The following is a 23503-nucleotide window of genomic DNA, read 5'->3' as shown; positions in this document are numbered from 1 at the left end:
TCTTTTTTGTTACCTGGTGGTCTTTTTTTTTTTTTTTTTTTTTTTTAATTTGCTTCTAAATAGATTAATCCAAAAAGGACAAAAAGAAAACAACTGGACAAAACAAGGACTGGACAGACCAAGTTGCCTGCTGCTTTGCACCTTATGTCCTCACGTAATCAGTTACTGTTGTACACCACAGAGGTCAGACACTGTCAGATCAGAGTCCTTTGCACACGTTTAAACAACTGTGAGAGCTGAAAGGCAAAAAAAAACAAGCCTGCTGACCTTAAGCTCATTGTGTGTTCCAGAAGAGAAATAGCATGACCTGCTCAGGGAGACCTGCTGGTTAGCACAAGGGCATCAATGCTATAAGAAAAAACCAAAAACCTAATGAAGTTTGTTTCACTGAGTTTCTAGAACCACAACAAGCAGGGGAATAGAACACTTCCCCCTAAAAGTAGGATGCTTGCAGACCAAAGCAGGACTCCAACACGGCCCCTACAGTATTAAGTGCTATGCCACCCTTAAACCTGATTTATTCAGGTTTGCCACAATAAAAATTGTTGGTTTGTGCTGTGAGGAAGCTAAAGTAAGTGTAAGACTAAAGAAGCCTCTTCTCTGCAGGAGGCAATGGCCAACAGTCCCCAGAAGCCCCTAGTACTGACTGGAAAATGTTTGTGTACTGACCTGGTAATGTATATGTATAGCATGCATTTCCTACACAGGTTGTTTGCAGTCCCAGCTACAAACGCTTGAAGGTCTTTTCTTGACAAAAGTTCAGGACTAACATCAGTACTGCAAAAACCTGCTGCATTCCCTTTTGAACACTGCAGCTACACCTGGATCAGTTGGAAAGCATTGTGCTACTACTGGTTTCAGCAAGGCTTAGTACAAACAGCAGCTCTCACATTAGATCCAAAGCCCTAGATATGGTCCACTGGGCAATATTCACTCACTGAAATAATTAATCAGCAAAAACAAGCATTTTTCATCATATAGTGACATTCTGCAGACAGCTAACTGGATTTTAGTTCTAATGCCAAGATCTAACTAGCAAAGGAAGATATGTTTCACCCTTTATATATAGAGGGTGAAACAATTTCTTCTCCAGTCATCAGATAACTCCTGGAACTAAGGAACTTTAACCTTACAACACTGAAAAGTGCACTTTGTCTTCAGTTTTTTTGTTAAATTTACATATCTAAATTCTAGACTGACAACTGTATAATGCACTCCATCTTGGCCACTTTTGGTCTCTTTGCATTCCAAGTACTTGTAGAAATTTTGCATCCTCCAACCTGAAGTTATTGGAAAATGTATTAATGTACTGCCTATATACCTAAATAATGAGAGCCATGGCAAGAAAAGTCTCTGACAATAAAGAGACTAAATTATGGTGTCAGTTATTTTGCTCTAAGTCACAAAGAATACCAGTAAATCCAGTGGAACTAATGGATGTAAATCTTAACTGAATGCAGAGAAAAACAGACTTCTCATTTCAAATCTCTAAGAAAATAAACAACTTTGCTGCTTCAGGGTTTTAAAATGTCATTACCAAGTACAAAGCACCATCCACGAGTTTGTCTCAAATCCAAAGGGCTACAGCACAAAAAATAAAGGCAACAATGTCTTCTTCCTCCTTTATTTAGAAAGTAAACACACTCTAAGCTATCTGAATGGATAGATTTATTTATGAACATTTTGAACATCCACTCTCTCCCAGTAGCTAATGAAAATGAAATGAGTCATGGCTTTACCCAGTCTCCAATAGAAGGATGAGCACCAGAAGTTTGCATGTGCATCTAAAAGAGAAGAGTAAGGAGAGGGCAGGAGATGGGCATCAGGGAATGACACAGAGATGCCAATCACTTGCAAGGTGGAGAAGATCACTTGCAGCACACCTGGGATGTCTTCAATCCTCTGTTTATGTAGGCTAGGTTGACAAATTCTAGTCATGACATCACTAACATACACACCCTGTAAAACTACTCAAACATCTGGCTAGAGTTGCCAAAGTTCTCCACTGTCATACCAAGAATCATGCATTGTCTATTTGCTTGCCGTTCTTCCAGATATGCACACCAATGCACAGTTGTCTGGAGATTATGAGCTATAACCTCACTCTCTCTACGCTACATAGTAAAGCCAGGCAGATGTAAAGAGAAATGCTGCCCTACCCCAAGGAGCTCTTATAGACCCAAGGGTCTATGGAGAACAGTGCCAACCTGAAACACAATACAAGGGTCTATGGAGAACAGTGCCAACCTGAAACACAATATTTGCTGAAGCAGTGACGTGTTGTTACCCACTGAGACAAACTAACTAGATACAAACTGCTTATAAAAATACTTTCCCTCAAGAAAAAAGAAGAAGAAGAAGAAAAAAAGTTGTAAGATAAATATGAGAGCAGCTATGACAAAAATGCATGCAATTACATAAACCAGCATGCCAAGCTTCCACCCATGTGCACTGATCACTTTACTATCATTTTATAAATAACTGAAACAGCTCTGATTTTGAAGGATGTTTCTTCCTTCATTACACAGTTACACCTCAGAAAAACACATAGTTCTAATCAGAAAGTTATTATTGGAAGCATTCCAATTACTTTTAATTCATCAGCGACTACAGTCTTATTATCTACATATATTATTTGTGATAATTATGCACGATGTTTTAATTGCTCTTTAAAGCCAAAGAATACTGTTTCAAGAGCAGAAAGGAAAAACTTCACCACGAGTTTCACAAGGCTGTGTTTTGGGTTTCGGTGTTTTGTTTTAAACAGAATAAAACTGATTTATTCTAGATTTCTCTAAAAATGGTGAATATATCACCAATCAGGACTAATAAAAGTGCATTAGCAAGTGGTTTAAATGATTTATTTCTAAGAATGAATAACTTGGGAAAAAAACACATTCATTTTCAAGTTAATTTCCCCCTTTTGTGTTTGCAACAGCATATTTGCTCTCTCTCATTCTCCCTTTTGTTCTCCTAAGCACCCACACAAATTGCTCCCGAGCCAAGAGCTAGGTGCTAAGTCTCAACTTGATGTATATTTTAATGGCAGTTATAAGTCCCTAGTAAACACGATTTACAAAAAAAAAAAAAAAAAAAAAAAAGGCAGTAGGTCCTTTATTACTTTATTAGACAACGCTGTTAAGCACCATTTTTCTGCTTTTATGCTTCATAACTATTTCATTTTTTAAATTATGACACACTCTCGTTTGCCCCAAGCTGCCTGCTAAATGTACAGAACACACCAGCCAATTCCACAGGTGCAGAAGACACGCAAACTCTGCAGTGACCAGAAAGAAAGGTTCCTACAATTAGTTCCTTAGTAATAAAACCACAGAACCGTATCAAATACTTTGTACTCACATTGCAAAACGTGCTTAGAGTTACCTAACATCCCTGAATTAATTGCGTAATGAATTTAAACAGTTTTTACATGAGTGCTATTAGAGAAGTCAGGCTAGACAAATCTACACACTCTGGCAAAAGTCAGAGATTAAAGCTTAATGCTCAGTGCTTGTATTATCCACAGCCTGTAGATAAAACAATGTGGTTCTTCACTAACACCCTTCTGAAACCAATTAATCATAAACAGTAACGTAAACTGAAAGCCTTTGTAGCAGGTCTGTTTTTTGTGCTTGTAAAAACTTTGTCCCATTCAGCTACTAGGACACAACCGGCTCCTCAGCTTTAAAAAATTAAAGTGATAATGGACTAATAGCAACACTAAGAATAAATGAAGAGATTTCTTGCGCAAACAAGTTGGATATGAAATGCCACAGAAAGTAGGAAAAGAAATAGGCTGCACTCTAATTTGAGCTTAAAATTTTAAATAGGCTAATGCAGAAACAAGGGGAAAAAAAAAAAGACATTTGAAAATACAGTGGGGAACAGTTAAGAGATCCCACATTAAATAGTATCAGGAGATCTTTCTAGAATAAGAAGCCTGCCAGCTCATGTCTTCTAAGGATAAAAAGTAGGCTTGTCTGTGTGACTATGTGCACTCTGCTTTTCTCTAGTGTCATTCTATTGACTTAGATGGAATTACAGCTGATATACAACAAGGTACCTAACATTACAGTTGGGAATAATGTTCTTTTTAAAATAATGACTTCAATATTCAGCCAGCAATTAAAGAAACTCATTTCAGACATATAAACTGTACACTTGCCCTTTATTATTTGTAATGAATCAACTTATTGCACCAGTTAGAATACTTCTCTACTTGAGAAGTCTTCTTCAACTTATCAGCCAACAATATGTTTTGGTAATGTAATCATAAAAGTCTAGAGACTGAGGTTCAAAGACCCAAACTGAATAACCTCGGATTTTCTGCCTGACATTCCTTAATTTTAGTGCAAAGTAAAATTCAAGAATAAACATTTGAAGAGAAGGAAGGATTATTTAGTTCTAAGTCTTGACTTATATTATGTGGGAGAACATCCCAGCTTCTAAGATACTAAAGCAATTTCAGGGTGTGAATGTGCAAATCACACAATATTCCTATAGTGCAGCGTTCATGTGAATTTCTGACTCCTCCCTCTGCTAGTGTGATCTAAGCTACTTCCTGTGAAAATGCTCATAACAAAAATCAGTCTTCCATTCTGGAGTGCACCTACATTAAATAGTAAGCTCCTGTTTGTGGAAATGTTATGGTCATGTGATAAAAATGCAGACTTGGCCAAGGAAATGTCTACTTTGCAGAGAAACAAAAACACACACTGGAAAAAAACAAAGGCTGGGAGACTCATGGAGCTCATCAATGGCTTATGCCTCCAGCTGCAAATGAAAATTAAGAATTATTGTCAAGAATCATGGCTGCTGCCATGGCACTGACAGCAACAAGTGACACAAGAGTACCATGTTTAATTGGCCATACTGTTATGAACACCATATCAAGATTTTCCCCAAGCTGTTTTTTCACCAGGGAGACCCTGCTACTGGTCATAGAGATAACAACAGGAAACTTAGTGCAGTCTCTCCCCCTCGTGGTGAAAGCCCTAAAACCCTCAGACTTCAAGAAGCTTCTTTGCATAGATCTTCACTCAAAACTTTGAATCTACTTAAGTCGCAGTTTCACTTTTCTGTTGTCTGAAGTATTGCTTGTGCCATCTGTTAGCTGTTCTGTCCGTAAAAGCAGTATCTCAGACATATATTTTAACTAGTTTTAAAACATACTGAGATCCCACTAAAAGAGAATTAGACATAAATGAATGCACAGAACTGTGCCAATGATTCTTATCTTTCTGCACTAGCTGTAGCTTATCTCACTTCAGTCTTAAACAAGCAAACAGCCCAAGATACAGCTAGAGTCAAGAGATCTTCAGAAGAAATGAAAATAAGAAAAATGTAATTATTTCAATAATAATGCCATCGTAAGATTTTGCTGAGACATGGAAGCCAAAATTGCAGTTAGACTGCATTAAGTCTTTTGAACACCAGTTTCATTCCACTACTAAATGAGAAATTTCATAGCACGTGAGACATACTCTTGATCTCCTGCGTCTGCCACCAGGTTTCAGAATCATAGATCAAAGGGGACAGATTGAATGGCTCATGCAGAGACAACATATCCAAAAAGTCTATGCACGTTTCTTTACTGTTTCCTGTGAAAACGAAACGTTACCTCAGCAAGTCGTGAGTGCTTGTGAACATTCTCTCCTTTCTGCACACTCGGAGCAAGCTGCTGCAGCACACCTCGGCTGCTTGTGAGGGCACGGGTCAGGCGAGCAAACTTTCCCCAACCTCAAAAAGAAAAACATGCAACATTAAATACATTACAAAACAAAAATTTGGAAGCATACCCCATAAAGTTTATCATTATTAAAAAAAAAAATAAAAAAAACAAAAACAAAAACAAAAAAAAGGTTAAAATTAAATAGAGCAAATTGTATGCTGGCCACAAGAGAGTATAATTTAACCATGTATCAGAAAAAAGTAAGTCACAGTAAAGGTGGAAGGGTGGTTAAGTAACAAGTTAAGTAACAACTGCAGTGGCTTTATGTTCAAGGGATCTACAAGAGCGCATTACACAAATCACATCATTTGTAAGAACAAATGTGCACTATACAATAATCTTCTATTAAACCTAATGGTCAGATTTAGATCTCTAGCCCTGAAGACGATGCTCCAGACTAATAATGATGGAGGACTAGAATCAGGCACAATGAAAACCAGAGCTGCCTGTAACAGAAATGAATCTGGCTTCAGATACATTGAGCGTAGTTCTGGCATAAACAGAGAAAAGCATATAATGTAACAAAAAGCAGAGCAAAGTGAAACAAACAAAATCATTAATTTTATCCTCTCTAAACAGAAGAGGAAAATACACAAATAGATTTTCTCAAACTGCAATAAAACATTTAACAAATTCTGGCAGATAGGTCATGCTGACTTTTAATTCAGAATATTTTTTGCAGTAATTTCAAATATCCCTCAGAATAGAAGCTTTGAGTGACAGACACATGAGCAAGCTTCAACTATAACCTTTATGAGCAGTACTTTGACATAACAGAAAAAGTCAGTCAGAATACATGTCTGTATATTTTTGGCAGTCTGAAAGGAAAGCATCAGTGCATTTGGTCTCAGTCTTGAAGAATGCTAGAACCACCTGCAAACTGTTAAGCAGTCTCACCTCCCACTCCAACTGAGGGTGCTCAGCACTTTGCAGGCTCAGTTCTTAATGAAATCCTGCTTCTGGAAAAATTTCCCTTCACATTATAATTTCATCACCAACAAAAATGATGCTATTAGCAGTGACAGTTTTTGAAGAATAATCTGGGCTTTAGGTTACAAGTGATCCATAACATGTAATGGAATATGGGTAGTTAAAATACTGTCTGCTACTTTGAACATAACCTTGTTTGACATCTCACCTTGATGGAACTTGCAAGAACACATTTGCCAACTTGACGGGTGAGCACAAAAAATAAACAAATTGTCTGAACTGGTTATTAAACAAAGTGATCCAAATCAGACCTGAAAAAAATTGGTCTTTAAAAATATTCAAACAAAGCATTTATTAAAGGGAATAACCAAATTCTTCATACCTCTCTAAAAACAAGAATAAAACTGAACATTTTCTTAGGCTTCAAAGCACACTTTAAAGGAAGCCTGGCACAATTTAATAACTAACTTGAACAGAATTAGTAAGCTCTTTCTGGGAATATTCAGCAACATGTAGATTGTGTGATTCACATCTAGCAAGCAAGATCTTTCCTGGTAAATTCATGCGAGTTCAGCTACTATAGAGCAGTATTTCCTGAAGAAACAAATCAGCATGACAGAATTTTAACGGGGGAAGTCTGTACCTGTCGTAAAACTGACCCAAAGCACTTTGTTTTTCACAACACATTTCTATATACTGTGGGGGGTGGTTTTTTTGTTGTTGTTTTTTGGTAGATATAAGGAACATTATTTCTCCATTATTTGTGAAAAAACCTAACTATAGTTTATGTGCTGAGACATAAATGCCTTACTATCTTTTCATTAAAGACAGTGGAGGTTAAATGAATGGATTAGGTGGGAGTAAACAATCATAATGACCAATCTTTGGTTGCTATAAATCAAGCCAGAGTTTGTGAAGCCAACACAGCTCCAGCAATTTACACCAACACAAGCTCTGTCTTTCAAAAAAAACCACTTATGTCAGCACCATTAAATTTTCCTCCTGTTTCACAAGGCCAGGGAGAAGGGCTATCAGCATGGGCACACTTTCACTTGCGTAAATTCAGACTGACAAGATCTGTCTCAAGAGGCTGCCAGCTCCAAACCATGTTTCCAGGCCGGTGGGACGGGTGAGAGACAGCGGCGCCAGCCCCAGCCTGGCGCTGTCCGCGGTGCTGAAGTCGAGGCCCCGTCGTGCCGCGTACCCAGCCGTGCCGAGTTCCAGCTTCACGTGGGAGTTCAGACTGTGCATCCTTTCAAAACCAGCAGACAGACTTCAAGTGCCTTTTTTTTTTATTTTTCCCCTATTGGCAAGTTTTCCAATAAGCAGGCTATTTCAACAGAAACACTAACAGGGAGGAAGAAAGGGAAGTACCACACTTGAGTTTTCCTGCACAAAAGCATTGCCAGACAACTTTGCAGGCAGGGTTTGTGGCTACACAAAGGTGCTCAGCATTCATACTTTCCATCTTCCCAAAAGCCACATACACTTGAAAGGCAGTGATAGAGCTTAGCAAGGTTCTCTGTCTCAGCACCTCCTATAGGTACTTTCTCTGCCCTGCATGTTGCAAATATCATCTGTGGGAGCCTAAGTAGTGTTCAGATGAGCTGTTCCACAAATGCAAGATCAGTTACCATACACTTCAAAATCTGACCTGAAAAGGATAATAACCACACAAGCAAGAAACTATTTCAGTACGCAGGGATGTTTAGGTTGGTGGGTTTTTTTTGACCCAGTGCTGACCTAAATTTGGGAGGTTTGGAACACATACATGTGTGCACCACCTCCATACACTGGGTACACTGCATAGGAAGTATAATTAAACATGTCAAAATAAGCACTGAATCTCTGTCCCTTTGTCCCAGGTGTATAAATCTCATTTGTAGGACAGGACAACTTCTTGCATTACTTTTTTTTTTTTTTTTTTTTTTTTTTTGGTGAAAGGAAGCATAATTATATGTAATCTATACATTGTGACACAGAAGAAAGAAATAAATGGAGATGGAAAGCCAGTACTAATCCTATCAAATGATAACTTCTCTAACACTTCTCGAAAAGACAGCAGTGCCTATTGAATGTACTATAATTTGTCCTTTAGAAGACTAAAGATGGATATAGTCTACAGGTCAGACATTTATCCAACAAAGACAAGTGAAACAATGGACTTAAGGCACAAAACAGAATATAAGCATTACATTCTGTGTCACAGAGCTGGTCTCAGGAAGAAAACAGAACTCTCCAAGACAAGAAACTAGGTTCCAGAGTGGTATAGGAACACACTGGTGATAGTCCTGCTAGGAAAGGGGGTCCAGATGATATGGATTACAAGTTCTCTTTCAGCACAAGCAGTTAGTCCCTACATCCATTGTTTTCCTCTGGAAACAGAGAAAGCGAAAATTAAATTGAAATCCAGTGACTCTATGCAATTCTCATGTAGGTATATAGATCCCTCAAACAGGCAAGAACTCATGCTGTTTCAGAAAATACAGCTTAGAATCTGGGAACAAAACATAAAGCTGGATGCCACCCCCATGGCCATGCTCATCTCTGCTTCTTTCTCTCTTTGATTTTAACCTGTTTTCATAACTGATTGGTTACCTTTCTCAGTTCATCCCTGTGCGATGTTTTCAAAAGGACCAGAATGCCTTCAGCTTCAAAAAGGATGAAGAGCCTTCCGGATTACAGACTGTCTCCACTTGTCCCACATTCCTTGATGCTATTACAGCCTTTCAGTATTTCAGTGTAAAAATCTAAGTAAAAGCTGCTCTTGATAATATCCAAGATGTCTACAAGAAGGACAAAAGCTGCCTCCTGAACATTGTTTCACAAGGAAATGTGGCACCAGAACACACTTTGGGGATATTTAATGCATCAAGACTTCACTTCTTTAAGGCATCAAGCATCATGTAACAACCCTCTCAAGCAGAAAGAAAAAAACATTCTTTTCTATTTTGACATGAGCATGAGCTGTTGATTCTCTGTGATTCTGTGAATCCACAACACATTTCTGATTTATCTCAGGTAAGTATTTATTATCTACTGACACCTTCAATTTGATAATGATGAATCTCAAATTCAAAAGTTATTTACTGTGGCAATCCTTGTTATCATGTTGCTTCTGTAACTCACAGTCCCTAGAGATAGAACACAAAGGCATAGCCTGCTTGAGAGTAAGCAACTTTAAACATGAGTCTATTGATCACATAGAAATGTATAAACGCAAGCAAATCCAAATTCCAGCAGTTATCTCCTCCACTGGAACCACATTTGCTTTCTTCCATGTCACAGTTCCCTGCTTACATCCACCACACCTCTCTGCAGTCTGAATGCTCCTGCCCTTTAAAATTTCATAACTAAAATTGTGTTATTTTTTCCATCTGGAGTGGAAAAGCATACCAAAGTTCTTAATATACTCACTGCTCCCCTCTCATTTGTTTCCTTTTTAAGACACCAATTTATCTAGATGAAAGTAAAGTATAACAATCAAAATATTTCAAACACTGGCTTTGCTCCTATAAATACGTGTTTAAAAACAGAACAAAAAAAAATAGGAAAAAAAAGGACAAACAAAAAGGGAAAAAAATAAGAAAGGAAACATCAGGTTGGAGTTTTCCCTGAACAAAGACTGAGGCAATCAAAATACTATTTTTGTGTAGCCTACCTGCGAAATGAACTAAAGCTTCTGCAGAGATGATAACTGATGATGGCTACAAAACACAGGAGGTTACAGTATCTAGGAGACCAACAAGAATTTTCCTATATAATTCCACGACTTTGAAACTGATGGCCTTTATTTTTTTTTCCAAAAAAAAAAAAAATTAAAAAATAGGAAAATTAGAATCATTAGAAGCATAATTCCCAAACTTATATACAGCAGCAAAAATGACTCTCAGTATGCCGTCATCACATTCACTCATGCAAAACCTGTTTCTTACTAGCTACCCAGACTGCACACAGACTCTGTTTACCTGAACAAGCAACAGTTTTCATAAAGTGATGCATTCCACTTTATATACTCTTTTCATATGTCTCACACTTGGTGTGTTAGATCTCAGATCAAAACAAGACAGATACAGTCAAAACACATTGATTGCATATACTCTGAAATTCAGCTAACAAGGTGGCCTATCACTTCCCAGGCCAAATTTAACTACGACATCACTTGATTTTGCCTGCTTATTCAAGTAAATCTATTTTTTCCTGATTTTTTTTTTTTTTCCAAAGGGTTAACAATACAGGGAAAGATGAAAACAAGGTGTTAAATAAATTATCAGCAACATCACTGACACACTATTTTTATTTCATTTAGAATGAGCTATGTTTTAAAGTGACTGCAATTAAAATCAAATTCAACTAACTCCCATTGCAGTCGTAGAATAAATATCTACTGAATTATTTGAAACAACAGACATTTATAATTGGAAGCCTACTTTTCTTTTTTTTTTTTTTTTCTTTTAATAAGGACTTTAAAAACAATGTTGTTTCATCTATTTCAATCTTTGAAATTATTATTAATCTTAAAAAATGAGCTAAGAATGAAAAACAGTACTGGGACCTTCTATCTTTCTCTGAATCACCTTTAGATAAAAGATGTCTATTAATTTTTGTGTACCTGTCAATCACCTGTCATTAGAGCTCGACACTTTGCACTTGAGGAGTGACTATATCATTCAGCTGAAAAATTATGCTGGATATTACCAGCAGGCGATAAGAAACCAAGATATACTGTAGCTAGGCAGGCTCAACCTGACTGATAAGCTGTTCTTTAACCATGTTCCTGTACTACGCAATGTTTTTCTCTACAAAGACATACAAGCATTGATTTTGAAGAACTCAAATGCTTCATGCTGTGCCACCCTGTAACTTTGTAGATAGCACGTACACTAAAATATTTGCATTTGCAAGCAGATATTAACTAGTCATATCCACAACAAACTGATTTCATGTAGAAGCACAGCAAGGGAGTAGTTGATAAAAGTTGACTGAAGGTAAAAATGGAAAAATAATTGATTTCGCAATCAATTCTCAGTTTAAATTAAAACCAATTAAAATGTAAATTCTGAGTGTTGCATTTTTAGATCAGGAGCTCATTTGTTTTCCATTATTCTGAAATGTTTCCAGGAGAATTGCTGCCCTTCAGAAACGTGCTACAAATTTCCAATGGAATGTTGTATAGCGTGCAAGGAACGCACTCTCTGCAAAGCTCAGGTCTGTAAAAGCAATGATTTTTTGAAGCAGCTAATACAATTTTGCCCTTTTTTTCCCCAACATATTTTCCCCCTCCATGAGTCCCAGAACTCATTGCAGACAATCAATTGTCTAGCATTCCTCATGTGTTTTTTTCCTCTCACAGTATCCAGTTGCACAGTTCTATTAAAGACATGGTCACACACATAACATTCCGTTTTGCAAATTAGCTCTTCTTTTCCAAGGAATTGCTCATCTAGCCATCAAATGATTGACACAATATCACCTACCCAGTACATACAAAATTCCAAAGCTAGCCTACAGGAAGTAATCTAGAGAAGAGAGGAAGGCATAAAGGATAAATTAAGGATTAGAATAGAATGTGTGATCTCATTTGTATCATGTTTGATTTGTGTACACACCAACAGGGAACTCTGTTGGCATGAAACTGGTGCAACTTCATCAATTTTAGGAGATTCAGAAATCAGATTTGTAACAGTTATTTAGCACACAAACTCTTCCACACGTAGCAGCAACACTTAGGCAACACATACAGAGCTCTGCCTCAGTGGCGACTGAACAATAGGTCCAGTTTTTCTATTCTATCTGTAACTCTTAGCAACTTTCCATGGGCCACACAAACAAATTTTGCTTAGCACTTTAACTCTTTGGCAGGTTAGCGCACTTGTAAATAGGCTTAATCTTTGTATTACATTGCTTTAGATGTGGAACTGCTAAGAATTAACATTATCACTGTAAGAACAGAGTGATCTCGGGATCCAACAAAGGAAATATAAGAAATACCGATAAAAAATTGTGTTTTGTTTCTTCAGCATGCTTCTCTTGAAAACAAAAAGTTGCAGCACCTCACTCTTTTGAAAGTGAAGGACAAACTCTTCTTATAAGAGCACAAGTCACCACTACAACTAAGAATCTCCTGCAAAACTGAAGAAAAAAGGCACAGCTCCTGAGTGAAAGCCCTGCTTACCAACTGAACAAATGAAGTAAGGGCTTTCACTCCCACCAAAGAAATGAGAGCCAGCTTTAGCACATCACTCTGATTTATCCTTGCTGTCAGTCCTCATTAGGACACAGAGAAGACAACTATGCAGGGGGAAAAAAAATACCGTAGACCTAATTTTTCCAACAAGATACATTTTCTTTGTTTTATTAAAGCACTGAAAAACCAAACAAGTAGCATTCAGAAGGAAAAAAAAAATAACCCACGTAATTTGGAAGAGGGTATGTTTGTTAAGGTTGTACTTCCTTTTTCATGGTAACAGGTGTTTCCACTTTGAGCAACTGCATTTTTAAAGAATAATATTTTGAGAATAAATGTAAATCAATTCACCTTCACAGTAAGTTTCCTGTTTAATGTAATACTACAAATATTATTAAATACTACAAAAATGCAAACAACAGGAGAACTTACGTCTTTATTCACCTCAGAATACGCAAATCTCTGTAATTCTACATGTGGGTACAAAAGGTCTAATTCTGTCAGGAACTGAATCTGAGTACAAGTTTATGCCTCTTTTATAGATGAGCTCTGAGCTTGCTTCCAGATTTCTAGGGTGCAACTTAGCAAAGGGTTAACAGCAAAACACAGCAATTCTACTTCACTCAACCTGACAGCCTGAACCTGATTCAACTTCAGACTGTGAGAGTTAACAGATGTGAAAGAAAAGTAGTTCTGAACTTTAATATAAGAATTCTATAAGAATGCTAACTCACATCAAGCCAGGCAGAATTAAATTATTCAGATCATTGTTAGACAGGATTAAAACCTCCATTTTTGTATACGGTGTCATAAACAATTTGTACAGGGCCCAATACCCTTCAGTTCCCTCTGAGATCAAAGAGGCAGTTAAGCATCATTGTGACTGCTTGAAGGCTATGCTGGTATGGGGATTAATAATGAATTTTAAAGGGAGAGCAGCACCTATTTGCAAAGCAAGCTCTGCTTCCTAAAGCACTTGGGGGGGGTCTCATTAGCAATCACCTGTTTCAGTGCAGGCCAGAGCCAACACCCGTACAAAATCAACACAGCCATTCATTGCACATAGCTGTGCCACTAGCGGCTTCATCTAAGTTATTTTAACATCTAATCCTTTGGCTTTAAGTCTTTAAGTATTTAAAGGACTTCAGCTTTTTCAAGACCAGGGCAAATGAAAAACAGCAGAACAAATATATCATTATGAAAAAGACAAACCTTTACATGAATCATCCTCAATGGGCTGCTTGAAAGCCGTTATGTCATTGAAAGTGCAAAGAAATAAAACCACTTTATCCTGCTCATTTCGGATTGGAGCAATTTTCACAAAGAACCAGACAGGTGTTCCTGGAAACAAACATATCAAAAAGTTTGTCAGTGGTAGGCAGAACAGTAACTGTGCTAATTTAGATGTTTACACTTCCAAATCAGCCATCTGTAAATGTTACCTTAATGTTTTGGGAGTTTCGCAAACACCTATTAGGAAAAATGACAGAGTAGCTGACAAGAGTGTTAGTTAAATTCTGTGTTCTACCTCTGATTAGCTTTTTAATCTTCAGGAATTGTTGCCTACTTATGGGCTTAATCTACTAAGCCAATACACGAACTTACTCAGTGCTTTGAAAACTGATAGAAGAGTCCTATATATGTGTAAGGGTGCACACAACACAGTCTTGCTGGTTCTGTGCAAGCCTTGCAGACAGGTCAACAGTGTTTAAACCACAACCATAAAAAGAGTCCCAACTCAAGAGCATGGTTGGCTTTAGTGTTCTCTGAGGGAGCACCAGCCCCTAATAACTATGTCAGCTCTGGAAACTCTGGCCTTGCCTGCAAATCCTCTGATGGAAGGGACATTCTTTGCAAGTTGCCTTTCAGTTTGACTTTTTTTCTGAGCTTGCTCAGAATCACTCCAGTGTGAAACAGAACTCCAGTGAATATTGAAGAGAATAAGCCATTGGGACCAGCCTGTGTGTTATGGATGGGACTTAAACTGTAAAGCACATAACTATACTTTAACTACTTCGGTAGAAAAACTCCTAGTAAAAACTGTAAGACTAAAGTCTGCACAACACAGAAAAAAAATTTCCTAGACAATGACCCTTTAGATGCTGTTGCCAATTTTCCTTAACATCTGTCCACACAAATCTCTCTGAGGAGGGAAACTACCAGTCAGACTTGCCTTTCTATATTTCCAGTGGTTCTGCTGAGGCTGCTGAAAACTCAGTAATGACAGCAGTGAAGATCCATTTAACAAGACTGTGTCTACCACTCCCATTTCACAGGAGTCAGCACAAGAGTGTTAGTAATACTGAAGTATAAGTAGCTTGGAGGGGTCAGGAAAAAAAAGCAGCTGGCTCCTCTCTTTCTTGAAGGCACCATTATTTTCTGTGCAACCTTCAGTCATAAAAAAATGACTAATTATACATGCTTTCATACTGTCCCTATGCCCTCAGTGATGGTGAAGAAAAAAAAAATCATCCCTGTTATTGCAGACCTAAGATTTAAGAGTCAAAGAGAGGATTTGAACTTGCTTGCCATGAGTTACATTCCTCTCAGATTTCCTTTGTGAGCTACATTTGACAGAAAAATCTACATAAAAGAAACCGGTGCAAGATATGAAAATCAACAGGTTTTGGCCATAGGGGAAAGCCAGAACAAACAGTGTCACAACTAACTTTTGTTACTTGTGCAGGACAGCCTACTTCTTACAGGGTTATCCTAGAGAAGTATTTCTTCTCTTTCTTGATCATGGAATCCACATCTAGGCTAGAGATCAGATTCTCTTTCACATGAATTACTCAGTGTTTTCACTTGACTGCTGTATGGTGTATGTCATGCAACAGTTATAAACAACTAGGGCCACTTGTGTTTCCTGCCTTTTAAAGGTTCACAAGGAAACCTGAGGTAGTTCACAACAAGCAAAGGCAGTATTTTTCTTACTACACTAATAGAACATGTTGCTACCCAGTGCCTCACCTGGCTGTCTCCCAGCCTCTGTGCTTAGCAATCTTTTCTGGCCACAGAAAGCCAGGACAACTCCAAGACCTATGGACAACTTCCATAAATGAAGCCTGATTCCCCACTGTGCATGTATAGCACAGGCAGTTTCAAAGCCTGGCTGAGCTTCCATGCCATATGTACAGACACCTCTATAAACAGCAGGGTATACAATGCAAGGAGTCCTTCACTAGAAGAACAGAGAAATCCAAATTGCATTATTGAATAACATTTCCAGAGCAAAAAGTATACAGGGATCAATATCATGGGGGTTTTATTTGTGCTTATGGCTGTTTTGGTTGGGTTCTGGTTTTTTTGCTTTCATTTTTTGGGTGTTTGTTTGTTTGTTTGTTTAAGAGCTAGCATACCTGAACAACCCCCTCCAATAAAACAAGTAAACAAAAATGCTAAATGCAAGAAAAGATTCAGTAGAGTAACTGTGACTGCAAAATCATCACTAACTTATTAATGAGACACTGCTGCAAAGGACTCAAATTTTCAAGACAGTAGTGCTCTTTACACTCTTCATTCTCAGGAGCTACTAAAACTACCCATCTCCATTTCTTCTTGCTTGCTTGCTCTTCCCAATTTCACATGAACTGTTCTAATAATACTAGCCTTCTGAGGCCAAATTACACATGTGACTTCATCTCTGACTCTCACAGATATATCAACTACTGATGATGCTGTAACACATTACTGAAACAGAAAGGATGCAGTTCATGTTCTTATTCCAGCTATTTTTTCAAACACCTGTTATATGCTCTTTGTGACTACGTTACAATACATTGTTAGATGACTTTTCTGACATTATGAGAACAGCTTTCTGTTGCTTTTCCTGATAACCTGTAGAAGGTTGCTGCAGGGCAAGCTTATAGCAGCAGGGTATTCACCTTCTGATTCCTTTGATTCCCACTCCTGTGCTGCATTATTTCCATCAAAACAGAAAAACAAAACCCTTCTTACCTAGGACCAAGTATAAATCTTCACCATCTGCCCACTGGCAATGAGAAAGTGAGAAAGAGTCATCTCTTCTTACTAGCTAAAAGTAGAAATTTCTGATGACTGTCATTATCTGGGGAACCTTATCATTTTCAGAGTGCCACACACAGGCTGTGTTGCAGGCCAAAATATAAAAAATCAAGGTGGAGTGCACAGGCTGTGTAAATCATCTTCCAGTTTTGCACCTACATCATAATACAGTAACAGTAGAAATAAGTAGATGGAAAATTCTGCCAGGCTGTCCTGTACGCTCCTCTGATGCTGTTCAGAATTTTTACCCCCAGTGTGTTTGACAGCTTGTCAGTCTCATCTGGAAATAGGAGACAAGTGGATATAAAAACACAGTCATGAGGTGAGAGCTCACAGGGCTGAGTTACATGGGCTTTCCACAGAGCTCTGCAATTGGGAGCTCATTAATAGCTGAACTGGGGTCTGAACTGTGGGAACACACTGAGAAGTTTAGCCAAGATATGGCTGTACTCAGCTTTTTTTCCTGCATACTGGTTTAATTATCAAAAGAATTTTACTTTTTTAAACATTAAACAGTTTATTTAACTATTAAACAGGAAAGCTTAAAGTATAAACCAGTTATAAATCAGGTCGGAAACTAGAATTTCATCCTCCTTCAAGCAGCCTTCATACTCTCGGTGTCAAAGCGGATGTCCCTGCTCAGCCAGACAATCACTACTAGCAGGAGGCACAGAGATCAGGCTATTCTAATGAAAAATGAGCTTTTTCAGATTCAGGCTGTGTGCTATGCAGGCAGTGAGAGAAACTGCAGTATGTGTTACAGAGCTCTGATAGCAGAACAAGAGTAACTTCCCCTTATGCCTCCTGTGTGTGTTGATGTACAGCCACTCAGAGACTGTTTACCAGCGTTTCCAACAATACATCCACTTTCATTTACATTTTGTGTTCAGTTCTGGCAAAGTCTCTCACTGGTAAAGTTCAATGAGAATGCCAATGCACAAACAAAGAAGTAAACACTTGTGAGCCACGTTGGCTTCTGTTAGATTTGGAATCAACAGTGAAAGAATCCAGAGTTTGTCTAATGGCATAGGACCAATCCTGCTAGAAAAGGAACGTCACTTCAAAGCTTGTAGAAAAGCAGTGAGAACAAATGGTAAGAGATTGAATTCTACAACAAACTTCTGACAGCAGCCTGTAGCACCAGGCTATCTTGTGGTACGAAAGTTACACAGCTAATTCCAGAATTAACGGATACATCTCTTATTGCCTGAGCACAGGACTTAGGATGTTGCCTTGAAGACAAGACTATTTTAAGAGACATGATTCAGGTCCCAGATCTCCTCCAGACTAACATGCAGTAAATGTCTCCACATCTTACCATTTCCCATTGGTAAGACAAATACAGCTGTCTCTTTCCTCTCCTCCCTTCCAGTCCTATGTATTTCAACAGTGACATGCTCACCCCCCTGCCAGGAACATCAACATTTAACATGTGATTTGACTTTGAGGTCCTTCAGAAACTCTAGCATGAAAGTGAACAAGGCATTAAAGGTGCATTCCTGCTTCTCCCTTTGAGCATACTGATGACCCTCTCCTCCTTTTGTTTTTCCTCTTGTCAGCCAAAAATAGGCTATAATGAAAACCAAAATGATTATCTAAACATGCCCTTGCCCCACACCTCGAACCATTTAAACAAACAGGTCAATTAACCAGCTGTTTTTCAAAACTACAGAAAGCACATTGTTTAAATAAAAGTGAAATAGCTACTTTTTCTTTCCATAAAGTAAAATCATGGGGGGGAAAATAAATAAATAAAAGGAAAAAAAATAGTTGACTATCCAGCTGACGTCTTCACTGTCCTTACTTCAAGTAAGATCAAGACTCCTCAAAGCAGTACGACCTCTGTAGTACCTTGTGTTTCAATCAAGTGGTTATCAACTATAGCCCTAAATGTAAACAGTCAAGCTGTAGGGAAATGAAAAGGATAGAAGGATGTGATGTGTCTCCAGCAATTACTCCATACAGTGATGCAGACAGCAGGACTTCAGTTATATAAACAGCACAAATGACCACTGAAGTCACCCCTTTTGGAGTTTCACTTATGCCTAAGACTCTACGAGACTGTTTCCTTCTATCACACCAAATAATTTGTCCTATATCAAATTAGCACACAGGTTGTTTAGTAAAAGTTTGGCAAGTCACTATATTCACATAGCTTTTAAATTAGGAGCACGGAGGAGTCTCAGACATTTGCAAGATGAAGAGCAATTCTTTTCATAGTCTCTACTTTTTAGCAGAGAGTATGCACTGAATGACACCAAACCAGCTCAGTACGTAGAAGTTCCACCTAGTAGACGTTACATTTTCACCACTTTAAAAGATACTGCCTTCATGGTTTCTGCATCTAGGGCTGCTATGTTCTGGCATCTAATGCTTCTAAAGGTCAGACTCTTATGTGCTAAGATAAAGACAATCAATTTCAGTCCGCAAATGTGAGGTTGCTATGCAGTGTTATCCTATGACACTGGAACAAACTGTTTAAAATGTTCAGAGCACGCACTACTGCATGGTGCTGATACAGTCTACCTGTTCTTCAGAGAAATCAGAATCAGAAAGTGGTTATAAAGAAGGGTAAGACACAGGGAAGTCTGAAATCTTCTCTCCATTTACCCCAGGTAAAATATTTAATAATTCTGAATTAAAAATTTAAGGAGTACTATTGGAAATTTTCACTGCACTGTATATGTTTAAGGTAATGACAGCAGGTCTTGTTTGGCAACACATTTGAAGTCTTTGAAGTCAATGGAAAACGTCAGTTTTATGAATCCAAAATACTTTGGTTTGACCTTCCTGAGGGTAACTGAACTCACGCAGATGGATTTCACAGAAGAGAAGATGCAGGTGTGCATAATGCTTGACAAATAGGGAGATAGATTTCAGTGGCAGGCTCAGAAGGATACATGCCAGTTTCCAAGGACTCCCTTATTCCTGCTTCTAGTCCTATGCAATGATTTAATTTAGCAGTTATATACCAAAAGTATCCATCTGCAGACACTACAGTCACAGCACACATCATTTTAAATGGTTTAAACCAATATAAGTTATGAGAAACCCTTTCCTAGAAGTAGGCAATCATCCCCAAAGAGAATTTTGCTCTTTATAAATTAGCATGTGTAGAGCTGTTTTGTTGGGTTTTCTTCTGTATTTATTTTTATTTTCTACCCCTGCAGAAAGCACTCGTCTCAAAGACATGTACAGGCAAAATCTGCCAAATCACTATTTGGGGTTAATCTATCATACTTTGACATCTATGAGTGCCCAAAGGTGGGGGGAGGGAAGGTATGTTTAAAAAATTAAACACAAAACCCACAAATCTTCATGTTATTCAATGTATTAAGTATCCAAGCAGTCAGAAAACCAGAAAAGTGAATCCCAGTGTAAATAGAGAGTGAGGCTCAGCTACTAGAACTGTTCTAGGTACATATATTATGAGCTGCTGCTTATCTGAACCACTTCACAGTTTGCAAAAGAATTACCTGTGGTTCATCCTTTGGATGCTGCTTCCACTGGCCTCACCTTTCTCACTATTAGAAAATCCCTGAGAGAGGAAAAAAATAAACAAACAAACAAACAAACAAGAGCTGGCTCTGCAGCACGGCTGCAGCAATGGGAACATTTTTGCCCAAGCAGAGACCTCCTGAGCCTCTCTGTAAGTCTGTATGGAGTTCAGAGATTCACAGACTCTTCTGTATGGCTGGAAATTAAAACAAGAGTCCAGTGTATTAGCTAGAAATATTCTTTCTCATCAGCCTGCTCTGCTATTCAAGCCCATATTCCATTTAGCTCTTAGCCCACTTCTGATGCTCCTTCACTGAAGCATGATTAAATACAGCATAGGGAAGGGAGTTATATTTCAAATGGGCATCACTTCTTCAGAAGTAGATGGAAACAAATAAATCTGCACACACACAAAAATTTATTTCAGCAGTATTGGCAGCAAGTACATCCAGAAGAAGGCTGCTATTGCACTGCTGGTAGGAAACAAGGCAGTGGAAGTCTAAGTTTAATTTACTGAGATGTCTTCATTTATCAGAATTAGCATAAAGTGTAATAGTCTAACAAATTACTTTAAAAGTCTCCTGAGAAATTTGACTTTTAAAGTTGTATCAGTTCAAATCAGCTAAGATGTGACTGAGGCTAGGTGCAAAACATTGTTTAAAATATCAGCCTGTATTCCTCCTTCATGTAACTAGCAGAACTCCACTGATTTTATTGAAATTTAGAGTTGCTTTGATTTTCCCACAACATAAACAATACTGCCAGCATTGCTGGACACTCACATCTAATCAAACAATGGAACTGAAGCTCTCACATGAAATTACTGTCAAAATGCATGTTGTTGTTTTGCAGTCTAGATTAAAGAAAGCTTTCACTGAGCCTCCTTTCAGGAATGATCATGAACTGCCACTGAATGCAATGGAACAGCACCACAGCCACAATGACAAAAACTTGGTGCCTGTTCACCTGCTTGCCACAACTGCCTCCAATTATCCTGAAGGAGCTCTACATTTCTAGGAAGAAATTTGACTAGAGAATAAAAGCAATCATCACATTTCTGCTAAGTAAATCAAGGGCCTAGCTTATCAAACACAAGGACCCATCAAATCTGTGTTCCATCTTAACTTCAAGTTCTCAAAAGAGGGGGGGATAATTACTATTGGGCAGAAAAGGAGGACTGGACTGAGAAACAGGAGACCAGAGTAGAGACAATATCCACAAATGCAAACATGAAGACAGAAAACTACATCATTCCTTTGAATAATACAGCCTATGTTGTTTTTAGAGTGAGTTGCAATGAAACTAGCAGACAAACTGTACTTCCTATCACCTTGGTGGCATATTTGTATAGCACAACCACATAAATACTGGAACTCAGTCACCACCACGTAAAGTGTCAAAAATACCTGTCCTATTTAGAGATTAGGTGACTATAGGAACAACAGAGGCAGCAGTCTGAGCACTAAATGACTGGTAAACAAGACAATATTTTCTATGATGAGATTTTTCTCAGAATAAGCCACAAGGACATTCATTTTTTTTGTACTTCTCAGTAACAGCCCTCTAGTGCTTTTAGGCAGTTTCTCTAACAGTAGTTAAGGTACCTTTAAAGCTACAAGTCCAACAAACATAAGAGCACTGTGTTTTGTTAAACTCAAAAGTGAGCTCTGTGCTTTCCTTTTTCCCATGACTGTGACCCTCCATGCACGCAGAAGAACCATCGCAGCCTTGCTTTTTGGCATGTCGCATAATACAGCTTCTGCACAGCTGGACTTTGTTCTAGGCCGCCTCTCCTCAGGGAAGTGCACAGCAGGGCAGGAAGTATTCCTCACTCCACAGTTACCTTGCTTTAAATCTGCATAAAAGACAGAGAGGCCCCAGGCTGTACTACAGGCCATATGCTGCAGCAATGACAGAAGAGTAGCTGCAGAGCCTCTTGGTGCCAAATTGCTGTTAACTAAGAGAAACTTCCACACCATGCTGGATCCCAAACCACAGTTTATTTACTTGGCTTTAGATGCATAGAGGTAAGCTGCACATGTCCCTGAGGTCACTAACCGAGCTAGGAATTGAAATCATCTTTAAGAAATAGGCAAACATCAGAGGCAAGTTAACACCAGAAGTCATGAAGCATAAAGCAAGGCTATCCAGGCAGCACATGAAGCTTTTCTATTGAGTTGGACTAGCAAAGCTGTGCTCCAGAAAGGCCCTGAGCAACAGCATCAGGTCAGAGGTCATGAAGCTTTGAACAAGCTAAAAAGAAATGAAAAAGACTAGAGAGAAATAAATACAAAATCTCTTAAAGAAGGTTTTTTTCTCCCCTAAAAGAATGACACCACTTTGGCACCACCAATTCTTACAAGAACAAATTCTGGTACAAAACAAGCAGCTCCACACATCAGCTCTAACACACAACTATTATCTTTTAGCTCTTGTCCCTGTTCTCTCTCCAAACTCCAACAGCCAGCACTAGCGGGTCATTTCAATAGGAACAGCAATGGCTACACATAAAAATGGATTACCTTTTCCCATTAAACTGGCCCTTCTAATGAAAAATAAAACAGCATTGAGGTTAACTGTCAAAAATTTCATCATAGCAGCTCATGTTATGCTTTGTGTTTAGAGCTCCCCATGCCCACCAGTGCAGAATTGATCGGAGCAATTGTCATAGCTGTAACAGGAAGAAGCTGCTTGCAGGATGCTTCTACAACATACCTTTCCTTCATGGTTAGAAGGCAAAACAGTTAAACACAAAATGAAAGTGACAGAATACGGCCTTTTTAGCTTGACATTTGGCCTGACTGAAGGCCCCAGAGTATTTGCACTTCAGGTTACTTTTGGTAAATAAAAATAACTATGCCATGACACAGTCGTGGGTTGGACCAACAAATTTTGGGCAAGCAGTTCATCTGCTAACATGTGGAGTTACAGACAGACTAAAATTCCTAGGAAGAGAAAATAATCATACTGTGGTTAAGAAGTAATTATGTCCAAAACAAAAGACAGCTTCATTGAAAGACATCAGGAAGCAGTCTAGCTTCTAAAACAAAAGACTGGATCTTTTTATTATGAAGCTACATCTAAATATTGGTTTTGCTGTATCAAATTAAAAAAAAATAAATAAAAATTAAAAC

At 38.3% G+C, this 23503-nt stretch overlaps 1 protein-coding gene across 6 annotated transcripts in view; it reads right to left on the bottom strand.

The window, feature by feature from the left end:
• Positions 1–23503, bottom strand: part of KCNH1 (potassium voltage-gated channel subfamily H member 1) — a 164104-nt gene that overhangs the window by 127896 nt on the left and 12705 nt on the right. For all 6 annotated transcript variants that reach the window (XR_001553869.2, XR_001553870.2, XR_001553868.2 and 3 more), the window contains exons 4-5: positions 14061–14189; positions 5621–5739 (exon numbers count right to left, since the gene is read on the bottom strand). Coding sequence is in view for 2 of the 6 variants with exons in the window: in XM_015857407.2 (XP_015712893.1) it covers positions 5621–5739; positions 14061–14189 (248 nt within the window). In the remaining 4 variants the exon portion in view is untranslated. The remainder of the gene's footprint in view (positions 1–5620; positions 5740–14060; positions 14190–23503) is intronic.

The sequence above is a fragment of the Coturnix japonica genome, chromosome 3 (genome assembly GCF_001577835.2).
Source record: "Coturnix japonica isolate 7356 chromosome 3, Coturnix japonica 2.1, whole genome shotgun sequence".
In the NCBI taxonomy this organism is placed as follows: Eukaryota; Metazoa; Chordata; class Aves; order Galliformes; family Phasianidae; genus Coturnix; species Coturnix japonica.
Note: the sequence above shows the minus strand (reverse complement) of the source record. Positions and strands in the feature narration are given on the sequence as shown.